Source organism: Zosterops lateralis, assembly GCF_965231275.1.
Source record: "Zosterops lateralis genome assembly, chromosome: Z".
Classification (NCBI taxonomy): Eukaryota; Metazoa; Chordata; class Aves; order Passeriformes; family Zosteropidae; genus Zosterops; species Zosterops lateralis.
The window spans coordinates 21,082,971-21,099,365 of NC_139800.1; the positions used below are offsets into that span (position 1 = coordinate 21,082,971).

A 16,395-nucleotide genomic window follows, 5' to 3' on the forward strand; every position below is an offset into this window, starting at 1 on the left:
ACAATGAGTCACAAGCTGCCTGATTTGCTCTGAATTGCCCTCTGATTTCAGCCATTTCTGACGGATTTGAGGTAGGACCAGTTCATGATTCATCAAAACTAACTGCTAATTTCAACTAACTGCTTTTCTAGACAAAAAAAAAAAAAAAAAGAAAAAAAAAAAAAAAAAAAAAAGCCATAAGAATTTGGCACAAGACAATTATTCTTCACAATTTACTTCTACTTCTTTATAGGCTAGAGGATGTTTGAGGTCAGGATCATCAATTTGTTGCCCTGGTTCATGAACTGTGCAATCAGTGATTTATTTTACCGTGAGATGGCCTGGAGAGCTCATTGGTTACTTCTCAGCTTTCCCACACTGTTGTATTTTACTGCAAACTGATGTTCCTCATAGCAAATGCATTGCTGTCCCAGTACTGCAAGAAGAGACAGCTGACACAATACTTTGCCAAGGGGATGAGCTCCATTATCTGTAGTAAAGAACTCTCACTCCTCCAGAACATCAGTTCACATCTCTCTGGGTACAGCTAGCAAGACAGATGCCCAGATTTAACTTTGAGATGCCCAGCCTCACCCTCATGAAGCCAAACCCTGGTAGTAAGCATCCTGGTTGAGCACCCACAAAATCCCCTCTCATGCTAGAAAAGCTGTTGTTTTCTGAGCAATTGCTACTAGGGAACAAGGACTCCACATAACACATTACTGATGGTTAATGCTCAGGCATTGGCCTGCTTTGGCTCAAAAGCAAAGTTTGGGAAATTATCTGAGTGCAATATAAGTTCATTAGGAAGGTGCTGATAGGTGTGTACTGCTGTTTCCCACACATAAATCACATGTCAGTTACAGAGTACTGCAGCATGTGCAAACTTGGTCCATGCAGTGAAGCACTGATAAGAATGCTCAAATGAACCCACAATGGCATTGCTGTTGCTGCTCAGTCAATGAATTTAAGCATTATCAGCTATCACTGATAGCAGGAAATGCTACTTGGACTGCACGATAAATCTGGCTGGTATAGCAGAAAACAGGATTAGGCAGCTGGGTCATTGCCACATGTCACATCCACACCACTTCTCTCAGCAGGGTTATGATCTCCATTTGGTGGGTGTATGAGAGATATTTCAGAGGAAGAATGAAAAGTTCTCTGTGCAAAACATGAGACAGTAGGTGGCTTCTGATGTCTGAGCAAATGTTTCAATTCCACTGGAAATAATGGCTGGATCAGCCACAGTTCTGTGTCTGAGGCTAAATGTGTGATGCTGAAAACTGAGGTGTAAAGAGTTTTCGGAAAAGCTAATTCCGTATTTAAATTTCAGGGGAGAAATCAAGTCTGTTATTTTTCTGAAAATATTTGGGACTTGGTTTTTGAGAGAATCTGGGCCTCAAAGTCTCATCTGAACCCATTTAGTCTTCTGCTAATCTGAATGGTGGTATTCATACAGAAGTGCCATCAACTTGAATTTAGGATGATCTTCTCCTCCTTTCCTTATGCATGAAACAGAATCCCTGAGCCTAAGAATTTGCAGTGATGGGCTTCTAAGTTTTCCAGGAGATGTAATTAGTTCTTCTTTGGTTTCCACACACACTGGTGAAGTGTGAGTGGCCAGAACTAGAAGGTTCCTCTGTAGGTGGTGTAGGTGGGGAGACATGACTCTTGCTTCCTAGAAAGCTGAAGATGTTAATCAATTCCCATCTATAAAAGGCAGAGACTCTGAAATCATCAGGTCTGATCTGGCCTATCAGCTGCTAAAGAATTATGCTCTGCTAACATATTTTAGCTTTAGCAAGTTATGGAGTTCATCTGACTCCAGTTTGAAGCTGCTGATTTTTGTTCTGCCTCCCTCCATCAGCCTCTGGGAGCTCAGAAGATCCAGCCCCCCTTTAGGGATGTGCACTGAATTTTCAGGCATCTCCCCACTTTCCTGTAGTGTTCAAGGAACACTATAGTGTAAGAAACATGGAGCACTGAATCTAAACAATAGCTGCTAACTTCTCAAATATTAGGGTGGCCTTAGCTATGGCATGTGGGATGCTAAAGAGGAGCAAGCACTACATACCACAAATCCTTTGAGAATATTCCTAATTAAGTCTTGGCTGTTTCTAAGCTGTCCTGCAATCTGTTATTCAGGTGGCCAACTTAGGATTTAAAATGTGGGTTAACCCTGGCTAAGCATTAAGAGGAGAATTTCCTGAAGCTTTAATTGTGAAGATTAGCTTGAAACTAAAGGCATGAAAATTGTATGATGACGATATGCTGATACTCAGCAGCTAATTCTTTGGGATTCCTAGGCAGTGCTTGTCTCTGATACTCACCTCACATGCTTCCCTTGGGGAAAAAAAGGTGTAAAAATGTTTTAAACTAGTCTTTCACACTGTATCTAGACTCCAGCTGTATGCAATGCAGTATAGCACCTTTTAATTTCACTGCCATGAATTCATTACTCATGAAGAGCTAAGCAAAATAATGGACTGCAGGCTGAACTCTGCTGGAAAACGACAGAGGTGGGTAGAAAATGCAAGTCACATTAGGTTTTATTAGGTAAAGTATGAATAATTAAATAAATGGGGTCAAGTTCAGGCAAACACTAGCACTGAATGCATGTAGCCCATCCCAGCAGAGAGCTAAATTATAATCTCTGCTCTGCTGGTGTATTAGAGATGAATCAGAAGAATCAAAGGTTTCAAAAGGTATTCATGCATCCAGTTTTTATCCAGAACTCACTCCCCAATTTCACTATTCATTATGCTTTTAATGCTATCTGCCACTTCATAAACACGCCTTTCCAAAAAATGCTTTAGGGATATCTGAGGATGCTCCTGAGTCATGATGAAGCTGTTTTGATCCCTTGAGATCGATACAGCTCAGAAAGGAAATAAAAGTATTGATTATAATTCCTAAAATTTATTTAAGGTATTTTTGTCTGTGTATGCACGCGTGTTTACGTATTTGTGCGTATCTATGTATTTGCCTTGACCCAAGGGAATCCCTGGAAACAGAGCTCTCTAAAGCTCTGCTGCTATCCTTATTCCTTCTGACTGGTAATGTTCACAGACATATGATGTTGACACATTAAATCCAGAGATGCTGCACAATTTTTGCCCTGTTTTGAGTACTACAGTTCAGAAAATAATAAGGAAAGTGAGGATAAAAGGTACAATAACTCACTGGGGGCAGTAGTGGAGGAGAGAATAAAGAAAAACACTGTATCCAGGAGCCAAATCTCAATAAATAGCATTGGGCAAGCCCTTCTGTTCCATATCATGCCACTACACTGCAGGGGGACCACAGGTGAGCCCTGTCTCATCATTTCCCTTGCTGCAAAAGGGAATAAATTGATCTGAATTTCCCTAGGGGTGTGTTCTGGTCCCACTGGTAAAGAACACCACATGGCAGCAGTATTTCAGAGCTTTCCACAGTTGTGCAGTGCTACAGCTGCAGATCAAGATGATGTGGGAATCAGAAGCAAATGAAGCCACAAGCACACCGTAAATGAAACAACCTCCCAAGGTCTGGCTGCACACATGGCACAAGTAACATATCTACCACAGGAACAACAGAATATTTGGTACCTGGCTCTCAAGAACACCTTTGAGAACACAAGTTCAAGACCAGGGCATAGCACTATTCTAGTTTCTCACTCTCCCAAAGAAGTCCATTTTTGGACAGACTAGCCAGGATAATGCCTACTTTTGCGCAAGGTACTGTGTCATAGATAGATGACCATAGAACAAATCTACCACAGAAAGTAAGAACTGTCCCTCTTGAAGGAGGATACAACCCACAGATGAATTTGCAGTAAGTTCTATTGTTACCTATTGTTACCCAATTGTCATGTTCAATCTGCAGGCAAGAAACTATTTAAACTAGGACAAGACATTGTTTACTCTAGCAAAACAGAGAACCTGGCAATTCTCTAGTCAAGAAGCAATGTACTACACAGTCGCCAAGCGGGAAACCCCTGGGGACAGCAGATAATGCAGGCACCTAACACAACACAATTTATTTCTGGTGATCAGTGGCAGCCCTATGAAGTACAATAAGCACCATTTGAAAAGAAAATGAAAAAAAAAAAATCACTTCCAAAAACCAGCTTCCTAGTGTGTTTGCCATATTTCTTCCTGTTTTACTCCTTGCTCTCTGGGTTTCTCTCCCCTTCCAGTCTTTTGATTCCACAGTACAGGGGAAACAGTGGGTCCACTACCCCTTTTTTACCTTACTTACACTTCCTGTGGAAGGTTTTAAAGGGCAGAATACAGAGAAGAGATCCAGTCTAGGGAAAGCAGCAAACAACCTCAAGAAACAACTTTTTTCTCCATTTATTTAATACAGTATCGGGGATATTTTCAATTTTAAATAAGAGAAAACCTACTTAATGGCTACCACTACAGAAAATAGTAGCAAATTGATTCCTTAAGGGAAATTAAACACACAGGCATTAAGCTTTTATAGGCTACTTCAGAAACACTTCATCACAAGTTTATTTTTTCCCAAAAGTGAGTATTTAGCTACTGCTGCTATTACAGCAGGAAGTTTATAATGGTAGTTCTTGATGCAGGACTTGTAAATTAGGATTATTGAGGTGACATGTGAAAGAATGACAGCAGTTTTCCTTGCCTCATGGAGCAAATCTATTTGTTGAGATTTTTGCCACTTCAAAGAATTCTGCCACTGAGCACAAGCAAGATTTAGAAAAGCAATACAGGACAAAACTGAGCTGTCATCAGCAAAGCTGACTTTCCTCTTGGCATACAGAGCATAGCACAGATTCTATCACAACACAACCAAAGAAAATGCACTTGAAAATAATTTTTCCTAACATCAGCATCAGCAGGCTTTTCTTCATCTTCCTGAATCTTGAAAAGCATTGAAAAAATAAGAGAAAAGAAAAAACAAACATATATTACATCAGAACAAAAACAGTGACCTGGAGGAGTAAAACATTATTTCTGTAAAAACTACCATCTCGTAACAAATGGACACATCTGAATATCCCTCAAAACATAAGTAGAGAACTCATTTACATGTTTGTAATGTATTAGATTTTGGACATTTCATGCTAAAGGCACTGTCCCACACTTATATGCCATACAAAATGATTCAATGTCCACAGCACTGAGACCTCCACTAAGCCACGCCCATGTGAGGACAATAGGCAATCTTTTCTTTCCTTTTTTTGCTATTCTGTGCCCCAAAACATTGCTCCTGCATTTGATTACAGATTTAGTTGGGAAGCTTTCAGTCATGGCTGCCTCCCCACACCTACGGTTCCAGGTGTCACAAGGCTCTCCTCATGACTGCAGTCTTCAAGAACCAATATGATGCAAACAATCCACAGCAACAGTGCAGGAGGAATGAGGAGTAACACTGAGTCTCTAAGTTCTCTTACCTCTTTACCACCCATGGCTTCAAACATCTTCTCCAGCTGCACCCGCAGTTGCTGGATGTTGTTCATCAGGATGCAGGGCTGAAGGGACAAAAGCAGATGACTGCTACTGCTCAAGATGCCAACATACCATCATCAGTGGGAGACCTTGTGCCTCAACACCTTTCCCCAAGTACCACCAGATCCAAGGGTTACACAAGAGGCAGAGCATGCACAGATTTCAGCACTCAAATATGGTCAGTTCCCAGTTGCAGAATACCCAGATGAACAGACCTCTCTAAGTACCAGATCCACAGAGCAATCTGTGCCCACTTTTATTTTTTTAAATCACACAACACAGACAGTGTGGAAGGTAATTTCAAGGGGACCTGACAGCCTCCAAACCCTGCATATCATCTTCAGGACCTGTTTTTATTTTTGGTCCAAGCCAGAATTCAAACTTCAAAAGCACCCAAATGATGACAAAACTAACACTGAAAATATTTACCTCATCACCATGGTGCAATGTGCAATGTAATTGTCCTGGTTTCATCAGGACGATTACATGATTCTTTGGGGAAAAAGAGCAGCTCAGCAAAACTCACCAGTTTCTCCTTGGAACAGTAGGACTCAAAGCTCTTGGAAAGTATGTCGGCATACTGCATCAGCACTTTCCCAATAGTCTGTGAAGACAAGATGTGAGCACTGTTAATTGTCCTCCTCTACCACTGGTGAAGAAGTCCAGGAATCAGAACAAAAAAAATCATACCGTCTTACACTCCATTAAGAAAAGATAAACATCTGGATGCTGGAGGTATTACCTTAGCAAACCTCCTATTGTAGTGGGCAACAATGACAGGGTCTGGGCACTCCAGCTTCTTAATGATCTCAAAGCTCTGGTTGAGCTGGGTGAACACATCCACCACTGAGCAAGAGAACAGAGCGTGCTCGGATGTTTGCTGGAACTAAAACAGAAGTACAAATAGTCATTGTCAAGTGGAAAGATCTGAAATATACCCACCCATGGGTGCTTCCATCATCTGTCGCATTGAAGGTAGGGTATCTTTACCAAAACCTACATCTTTCTCAGAATTAGTCAAAAGCTCTTCAAAAGGCCTAGTGGACATAAATAGCCTTTTTGGTTGGATTATAAATTTACTGTCCTTCACTATGATCATGATAAGCACTGGGGAAATGTACCATGATGTTGAGATCTTTAATGCAATGCATGGTTTGCCTGTCAGTAAATGAGGAAAGAAGGAGAGAGTAAAGACCTATTTTAATTTTTTTTTTTTTTTTTTTTTTTAATATTTAGCTATTAAACAGAATTGTTGCATGAGTATCACAGACTACAGTGCCAAGAGTCACTGAATAACAAGAAAGCTCTTCTCTTCATTGGCAATACTCAGCAAATTAAGAGTAAGATTGGTCTGTCAGTGGACTGAGGGCACATTCTCACTGCATGACTAAGTACATGCAAAGTGCCTCAATTTTCAATTTCAATTACTTCTCCCAGATGGAGAGAGCTGAGAGAGCACCAAGCCACTGGCTGGTAGATTAATAGCAGCAGAACAGACAAAAATGAACGATATGCACCTTGCTATTAAGAAGTTCTCTGTGACCTGTAAAGTACCAAAATAAACGAGTTTCCCAGTTGTTTAGCAAACAAAAAGGACCACATCCTCCATTTGTAAGATAGCTGAATTTATGGTGTTTAATTTGGTTCTGTGCATTGAATGGTGTAGCACCAAGTCATGCACTCAGAGTGACTTACGTACCCCATCTTTTTTATCTCTCTCCAGAGCACCATGCAGGAAATCTAAGGAAACATCTTCATTTTCATCCAGCCACTGCATCACAAATTGCTCAAACCACCTGCAGAGGAGCAAAGACAGTATGTTACACCAGGAAGAGGAGCACACCAAGGCCAGCAAGCCTTGTGAAAGCTGGCAGATGTCTGAATTCTGCTGTCCGTGAATGCAGTCCAAGTTTCCAAATACACCTGCACCTCTACACAAGTTAACAGGGCCTGTACCATCACTTGGGCTGGTTCTGAGCTGTTTTCATCCTTCTTCCTCTCTTTTTTCTTCTTGGTACCTTTCTCTTTACCCCCACTTGAGAGTCACCTTTAACTTTGCTTCAGTGCAAAGCACTTTGTCATTTTTTCCCAGACCTCCACACCTACAGCCACCTGTCCTGCTGCTTACATGGGTGCACTGTTGGGAAAGATGGGACAGGAAGGACTTATGGATATGATTGTATGGTAAGAAATACTGTAGATGTAAAACCTGTGAGTGAAATAGAAATGAAAGCCAGTTTTGAGATGTAGTCATGGGAGACAGGAAAATGGTGATTAGCTGAAGATGGGTTGAAGGACAGGAAAACAAAAGGACTCAGGAATGTTGCCCTTCCACTCTGCCAAAGGCATCAGGGAGAAAACAGATAAGAAAAGTAGTTCTTTAGAGCTTAGAATATAAAATGACATGGTAATGTAGTAGTTCTTATAGGCTGCATGCAAAGTTTGTAGGTTTTGTATTTTGCACGGGTTGGTCACTGTAAATTAGAATATTCAACACAAAAAGAGATATAATATATTGTAACAAGGTGATCGCTCTGTCTTCTCTTCCCCTCTCTCTCTTGCTCTTCCCCTTCTCCTCTCTTGCTCCGCCCCACTCTTCTCTGCTCTTCCCTGCTCTTCCCTTCTGCCCCCTTGTCCTCTCTTACTCTCTTCTCTTCTACTCTGTCTCTCTTCTCCTTTCTCTCTTTTGGGGCTTCCCTTCAGCCGAGGCTGGTGGCTGAAGGCAGGCCCTCTTTACCCACGACCCTTGTAATAAAGCCACCTGTTTCTAGAATATCTCAGGTCTGCAGAGTTCCTTGTCCCCACCGTCTGCGGAAACTACTACAGTGCACCAAATAGGCAACGTGAAAATAGGCAAGCTGAGAACCAGCTTCAGTGCTGAAATCTGACAGCTGGTCCCTCTGTCTTCTGCCCAGAGGAACACACACAGTACAAAAGGGGGTGCGTGTGGTTTTGTTGCCTGTGTTTAAGCAGTAACATAGCACTTACAGCCTTATTTAAATGTCTGTCTAGAGTTTGTTGTATGCAAGTGCCAACACAGCACAGCTGAAGCAGATCCTAATTTCAAATATTACTAAACAGCATTCACAAACAAAAGAAAGAAATGTCCACATATAATTTAATCCATACAAAAGATTATTATATGAGCTTTACAGAGTACAGCCTTCTCTACACAGGCAGCTGTGCTCATAGAGATTGTGCTAATTGTGGGCTGAGTTTGCAAAGAACATGAAAGCATGTGCCAGACATGAGAGGGAGATCAAGAGCAAATTCACAGGCAGGGAACACTAGATAGCCTTAAATAATCTCTACACTTTGAAATATAAAGCACATCAATGCTAATATTGGAAATTGTAACTGACACAGTGTTAAAATGCCAACAGCAACCTGTCTGTGCAGCCCTATTTATTACAGACAACAGTGGAACACTGTCACAGACATATGGACTTCCTGTATTCTAGAAGAATTCCTTTTGAATGGCACTTCAGGCTCCTAAAAGTCAGCATATGTTGAAGTCTGCTGCAAGTTTCTCAAGCTTTCAACGTTTTCTTTTAAACTGTAATAGTGTATTTTAAACAGCTTAAGCCTTAGAAAGAAGCTCAGGCAGTTTACAAGAAAGAAACTATACATCTTCCACCTGTTTCACAGTTCTCAGGCTGTGAGTTGCTGACTGCTTCACATGTCACAGGTCAACGTGCAGGGAAGATTACTTGTTTGTGCCAGAAGCCACAGTTTCCACTCTGAGAAGGAGAGCAACTTCCTGATTATCATTCATCCTTAGTTATTGCACCACATTCACAAGAAAGGGCCATTTGTTGTTGAGAACACTGCCCATTTTTATGGATACCATATGTTCCTACACAAAATCAAGTAACTAGGTATACCTAAACTGTCTTGCCAAATTGTCTAAGCAAAGGTGGCAGAGAAAATGGTACTGTTGGGTGGGTGGGAGTGGTGGTGTATTTGCTCCCCCTCTCATAAAAAAAAGCATTACCTTCAGGAAGAGGTTTACTGAATGAATGTTGAATGAACCACTTAGAGATCAGGAAATTCTGTAAGTACATCTGAAAAACCAGCCTCAATTTTGTTGTTTGGCTGACAGAATAACTTGAGAGATGCAAACAATTTATATATATTTCCAGTGCACATGTACATTCAGGGCCAAACTATGCTTTGAGCTGTAACACAAACCAAGAACTATCTTAGGCTAAATGTCTCTTGTAATATTTCACTATCAGGTCTTGGGCTGCTGAGCAAGTCAGGGGGACTCCAAGGACTATGAAGGCAACATATCCAGAACAATATGCAAAATTATCTAGCACAGAAATGAATAAAAATTTTGTGCACAAATAAGTTCACAATGTTGTTATATTGCAAATATCTTCTCCCTCATCTGCTTCAATTATTGGTCAGGAAGCAAACACTGTAATGACTCATACACCAGAGGCTCATGGTGCTGTTTCAGAGACATTCTGTGCTCACAGGGGTCAGCACAGCCTGGCTTCAGATAGCACAGCCAAACTTTCCAAACACGGTCTGCACAGAATACACTTCAGTCCTGCCTGCTGGGAAAGGCAGCAGTGCTTCAGGACTAAATCTGAGTTCACCTCTATTGGCTGCACAAGTTACACAAAAGTAACACAAAAGGCTACCATTTTAGCTTGGCCTTGAGCCTGGCTCCCTCAGGATCACACTGCAGGTAAATTAATCTTGCTCATTTGCTGTGGGTATCTAAGGAACAATCTCTGTGCCTTGGCAAAAGCCAAGGCAAAAAGGCAGGAAGGGTTCCAATGAGCAAAAGAATAAATACTCTGTTTGATGAAGAGAGCCAGAGTAAGTTGACAGGATCTCAAAGGAAGGAATATCTTCCCCCACCAGAGAGAAGGTAGGCTCCAGTACAGCTACAATGCTACCTGCATGCTAAGATCAGTGTTTAAACAAAGCACAGAACACGTATTTACACACCCAAAAAGGTGGGTTTTTTCAGGAACTGACACTTCACAGCTTTTAGCTGGCAGAGAGGAAGTTTTGAAGATTCACTCCCAGTTACATAGCTACTTCCATTTCAGAAAATGTTTCTGAGTTTCAGAAAATAAAGGGAGTATAAAAACTTCAACTTTGATACTTTGGACCCTGCACTTTGCTCAATCATATCGCAAGGTTACCAGGAACATGATTATTCAGAGTGTGTAAACTGGAAAAGTGAATTTCTTCCTTTTGTTCAACAAGTAGACAGCCCAACCATTCTCTGGACAGCAGCAATTTAGTTTCATCTAAAGAGTTTACCAACCGTCAAACCTGATGTGTGGACTCCTTTGTTGAAGGAAGTTTTGAGGCTAAAAATACTTGTAATGAAACAAATCAAAGGACAATTCATATCAAGAGGATATTTTGTGACAGGTGAAGGTTATGGTTGAGATAAACATCACCTACGTCTGACAATGTGGCTATTGTACTGAAATAGTAGGGTGAAGTAACAAAGCCAGTGGCTGCAAATGCACATGAGCACTGAAGCTCTATCATGAAGGCCAGCAGAGCAGAACAGACTGCAGAAAAACCGAGCATCATTATCCTGATTACACAGGAGAAAAAGAGAGATTAAGAATATCTGATGGCTTGCATGAGACTCCCCTGACTCAGAGGCACAGCAAAGAGAATGAGGCTTCTGAGACTGTCACTCTAGTGAGCAGGGTGTTGAGTTTATACCTCTTGCTGACCTGATTTCTTAATCAGGCCCACAGCCCACACCAAGCAATTATGCCCAACTGCCTTGAGTCTGATTAGTATGCAGCTAGCACCAGGCTTGAGGGACTGCACGTGTAACAACATGGCAAGACAATTCAAAGTGCCAAACTAGAAACACAGTCCAGGAAAAATGTGTTTGTCAAGAGGGGCAAAGTGCTGCATGTAGACAGCATGATGCAGTGATGTACAGGGTAGGAACAGCAGCGTGGTGGACACAATGCTGAGGGTTCCTGCAGACCAGCCACTGGCCCACTGGGAGCACCACCAGTCAGCAGTATCTCTGGATAAAAGAAAGAAAGGTTGCTGTCAATACAGCACATGAGAGCAGCAGCACTGTCTGCAAGGCAATGCATGGCAAGGTCTAGATGAAACATCAATATTTAAGTTCAAGTGTTATGTTCAGACACAAACTATCTGGAAAGAGGTGAGTAAACCTCACTTAGAAGGAAAGCTAGGAACAAACAAGAACCAGCAGAAGGCCATGAAGAAGCATGAGCAAAGCATTTTACTCTTTTAAAGCAGGAACAAATTATTCTCTATGTGCAGCCTGTAACAAGCTCAAACTGATGTGAGAAAGATTTGGAGGGGGTGAAGAGTGTATGTCAAGTCCCCAAAACCCAGTGGAAGAGTAACAGTCAAGCACAGTATTAAAGGAGCTGTGGAGCAAACATCACTTAAAGTTTCTCAAAACTCTTTAAAGCACTGTCAAGACCCAGGACACCTACTGCTGCATAAGGCAAGTATGAGACTCTAGCTACAGCATTATCTCCAGATGGCTCAGAAAACCTTTTGATCTCATACACCTTCTCACAATATTTTGATCTCATGCACCTTGTCCAGACCTGAAATCTATTGTCACTCTTTTGAAGTTAGAAGTTGCAAACGATTGCTTAGAGCTCAAGAGGAGCAGCTCATCTGATGCTTCCAACTAAGCCATCCAGTCTTACTAAGAAAGAGAAGACATTATCTTTACTCAAAAATCCTGTTGTGTGTGTGTACATACGACGTCCATATACATTATACATGCATAAAGCATTTCTGTAGGCACATATCTTCTATTCAAGAACTGCCCACATTGCAGGCACAGAGTAGCTTAAAGTCTGTCCATGCCATTGTTAAGCTTTGGAAATGTTGGGAGATACTGTACAATAATGGACTGAGTTAGGAGAGGGGCAGTGGCACAAAAGACCATAGCGGACAAACATGCACATAAACTCAGAAAATGGGGAGGTAAGAAATGATGTATCTTGAAGGCAGCCACAAGAGAACCAAACAGCCATCCTACCACCAAGGTAACAAAAGGAAGCAGATAGTGGGGATTTACTACAGGAGACATAAAACACTCACGCTGGATATTCAGGCACTTTTCCCTTGAAGGCAGGCAGATCACGAACATATTCGTTATACAGCCACTTCACTTTGAAGTGTAAATTCATATAGTCCGCACTTTTACACAGTCTGTGTTTCTCATGTTCTGTAAGGAAGGGGAAAAAAAGCAGTTAGGTCTGAACTCACCACTGTCACCACACCAGGCACAGGAAGGACTTATGAAGCACGTCTGCAGAATGCAAGAGTGTCGAGGATGAAGCATCTATAGAGCTGCAAAATCTACACAACACAGAATTTTGGCAGCAGGCAGGAGTTCTTGGAGGTTGGGACCACTGGGGCTCTGGAGTTTTTTTCAGTAGCTCTAATTATTACTTCCATTTGTTGAACTTTTTTTTTGTTGTCAAAGCAATAAAAACAGAGCAATCTCTCATGGCCTTTTCATTTAATGTATCGCAGTTGAGACTCCATCTTTGCAGGGGAAAAATCAAGGCAAGTAAATCTGTTCATTCTTGGATATAAACAAAGGCAATACCAATATGTTCCATTACATCCCCTACGAGACAAGAGTAGAAAGCACCAAGAGTTTGACAGTGCGACTCAAGCAAGATCAAACAAGCTACACAGGAACTGGAGCCTTCTCCATCTGGAAAACTTAATATTTCTCTTCCACAAAGCAGGGTCTGCTGCTGAGCCTCTTCCTCCTGCCAGGTTTCCTTATGTTTTTGTACCCAGGCAATGCCGGGAAAATACAGTTTCTCCCTGTATAATGACCATATCTCCACAACACAACCCTTCCCACACACCTACACCACTAAAGCACTGGCCATAATCACATCTACATTTCTGCAGAGATGATCTACTGCTCCCCTTCCTTACCAGGAGAAATGTATGGTCCATGCCTTCACTCTCAAAGCCCTTCACAGCCTACATCCACACTACCATCTTACAGCAATTGACTCCCACCTCTGATCAGCCCACAATTATGTATTTAAAATGCTTGCTAAATTCTCCCAAAAGCAGCTCAACGCTTTCTCCCAAGCCACTCCTCATGTGCTTACACAGGCAGATCCTTCTACTGCACTGCACTTCTTCAAAATCTTCTTTGAAGAGATTAAAATTAATTCCTTTTTCATGATATGAGGACTCAGCAGCTGGCTTTTGCCTGCACTGTGACCCTGCATCATCAGATGATCAATTCTGCACTGCTGCTCCCCAGTGCCTCCTGTCTGTATCCATCTCTTTCTTCTGCCAAGCTTCACAGCAGGAATATACTTCTTGCCAAGCTTCTTTGTTCACTCTAGCACTACAGCAAGGTGCTAGTCCATGACTACAATGTGAGATATTATACTAAAACATACATGATTTTGGCTTAGACTCAGGTTTTTATCTCAGTATTTGACTTTAGACTCTTCTTTCTACCTTTAACATGGAAACCTCAAAATTGATGTAATTTTACAACGGCATCACTGCTCATATGCAGACAAGTTTCAATTATGTTACAAAGAGGAAGTATTTTTCTCAACTTTGAATGGCTTATTAAGTGAACAGCATGCTTATCTTAAACATTATCTATTTTCATGTAAATGTGAATTCTTGCAACTACTCCAAAACACTGTGAAACTTTCACATCTCTCCTGAACCTTCAGCAACATTCACAAGGCCAAAGTCCAAATCAATGGGAATTATCCAACCGAAAAAAAATTCCAGAGTAATGTTCATAAAAAATTTTTCCATAAACCTTGTCAACTGTCAATCAGTTGAATGTTCCAGAAGTTTGTTTGCAAGCTTTTGTAACAGTGTAATACGCATTTCCTTCTAGTTCATGTCACTGACCCACATAGATACAGTTTCAAAAAAAAAAAACCCCGTAAAACAAACAAACGAAGAAACAAAAAAACCCCATCTTTTTTTTTAAAGATATTAAAATGTCCAGTATCTGAGAGATATAATCCTCAGGGGTGATAGTTCAATGGATTCTTGAGCACTAAGAAAGCAGGTGTATACTCGGTATCTGAACTGCTGACCCTCTGCTATCCCTCAAGCAATGGCAGAAGAAAATGAGAACTCCCTCTGCAGATCTAAAACTGGAAACAAACAGAGCAGTAACTGTGCCTGCTCTGCTCCCTGTGAGTGAGGAAACTGATGGACAATTATAACTTCATTAACTTGGATGTGTGCTGCCACCAGCTGCTGCTCCCACACGTGGAAAACGCTCTTCCTGCTGAGGAAAGGTCTGATTTGGATGTAAAAAGGACTTAAATCAGATTTAGTTCCTCAAAATTAAACAATGCACAAAAAGCAAGCAATTCAGGCTTTTTCCTATTTTCTAGGACATCTAAAATGCTTCTAAGTTGCAGAAGAAGATGCAAAGCAATCACAGAAGCATAAACCCAACTACAGCTACTAGGACTATCTGGCTGTCTAGGCACTAAAGGAGACACTTGACATTAAGAGATAAATCACAGGAAACTAAATGAGAAGTCTTACCACCATAAAAGAGAACTTTACGTATTCGAAAGAAAGGAGGGGCTTGTGACAGAGAAAGACAAGAATGAACAGCTCAGATGTTCTGGAGAACAAAGAAAGCCAACAAAGACCCAAACCCCTCTCATCTCCAGCTTGCATCATCTGCCCTTCCCCGTTAAATGGACCCCACATAGTTTTGATCAGTTACTTCCTTTGTAAGTGGAAATGCTTAAGACCACCTGAAGGTGACACAGAAACACATCAGTCAAAGGCATACATTGAAAACCCATTTTAGAAAAAGTAAAGTGAAGATCATGGCAGCCATCAGTCTTAGAACATTTATGTTCTGCTTTACAACCTGCTGGCTTTTAAAGAGCTTAGCAGCAGCAGAACAGCACACAGATACTGTGCAGCAACTGCTGTGTTTTATCCTGAAAAGACCACAGAGTTCTGTAAGTCTCCCACATTTCCTTAGCAGATTTCAGCTGCAAACAGCCTCCTACTGATAAAAGCTTTTGGAGTCACCAAGGCACTAATAAAGAACTGCTGCCTAGCAGCACACTTTCTAGTATTATGTCCAGTTCTCCTTTTCAGGCAAGAACAGGACCACACTCTTCAATCACAGGGCTGTTTTGTTGGTTTATTTTATTTTTTTTTCTTGATTGTTAGCTTGTTTTTCATGGGTTAACTTCCAGTATATAATGCCAAATTTCTGTAAAGAATCCTTAATAGGTACCAGGGCTGTTGAAGTGTCAACACTAGGTAGCTGGCATCTATGTGTGCCTCTGATCCCCTTCTCCTTATTAGAAGTGAGAAAGTGGCAGAATGATTTATTTCAATCTTGCCTGCCAAGTCTACTCAGTCTCTTCCTATCAGAGATGTTTCCAATTTGCAGCTCTCCTAATACTGATGTGTCCAAACTAAGATGAAATGTTGCTGTCAAGGATGATGTTGATTTTCTATTACTGTCTCTTAAGGTGTTCCTAGCAAAGGAAGAGCAGAAACCTCTTTGCTTGGGGTGTTTGTGCTTTCTGGATGACAAAAGTTTCAGGGAGGATAGTGAGAAAACTAACTACAGTTAGTGTGCTAACATAGAGGCTATCCAGCTGCTTGAGCACCAGGCAGTGTCCCAGGGTGGAGCCAGGGTTAGAGTTAGGGTTATATATGGCTTGGAAAATCATCCTCTACCCTACGTGACTCCAGGGTTACATAAGCCTGCCAAACGAGTCTGGGACATGTGTATATGACCTGTTTTACTCTTGGGCTGATGGGAAACAAGGGACACTTCTCAAAGACCCAGCAAACAGGGAATTGCTGTGTCTGCTGTGCATGATGCCTTGAGTAGTCACTGCTTTGGAGGAGAGAGAAAACAAGTGAGGTAGATCCTGGAGCTCTTGCTGTATCTCAGACACTG

At 41.5% G+C, this 16,395-nt stretch overlaps 1 protein-coding gene across 3 annotated transcripts in view; it reads right to left on the reverse strand.

Annotated features, from left to right (window-relative positions):
- LOC310922661 (protein unc-13 homolog B-like) overlaps positions 1 to 16,395 on the reverse strand; it is a 208,411-nt gene that overhangs the window by 29,013 nt on the left and 163,003 nt on the right. For all 3 annotated transcript variants that reach the window (XM_083883374.1, XM_083883373.1, XM_083883372.1), the window contains 5 exons: positions 12,534 to 12,660; positions 7,141 to 7,237; positions 6,184 to 6,327; positions 5,968 to 6,045; positions 5,387 to 5,464 (listed from right to left, as the gene is read on the reverse strand). In XM_083883374.1, the coding sequence (XP_083739500.1) occupies positions 5,387 to 5,464; positions 5,968 to 6,045; positions 6,184 to 6,327; positions 7,141 to 7,237; positions 12,534 to 12,660 (524 nt within the window). The remainder of the gene's footprint in view (positions 1 to 5,386; positions 5,465 to 5,967; positions 6,046 to 6,183; positions 6,328 to 7,140; positions 7,238 to 12,533; positions 12,661 to 16,395) is intronic.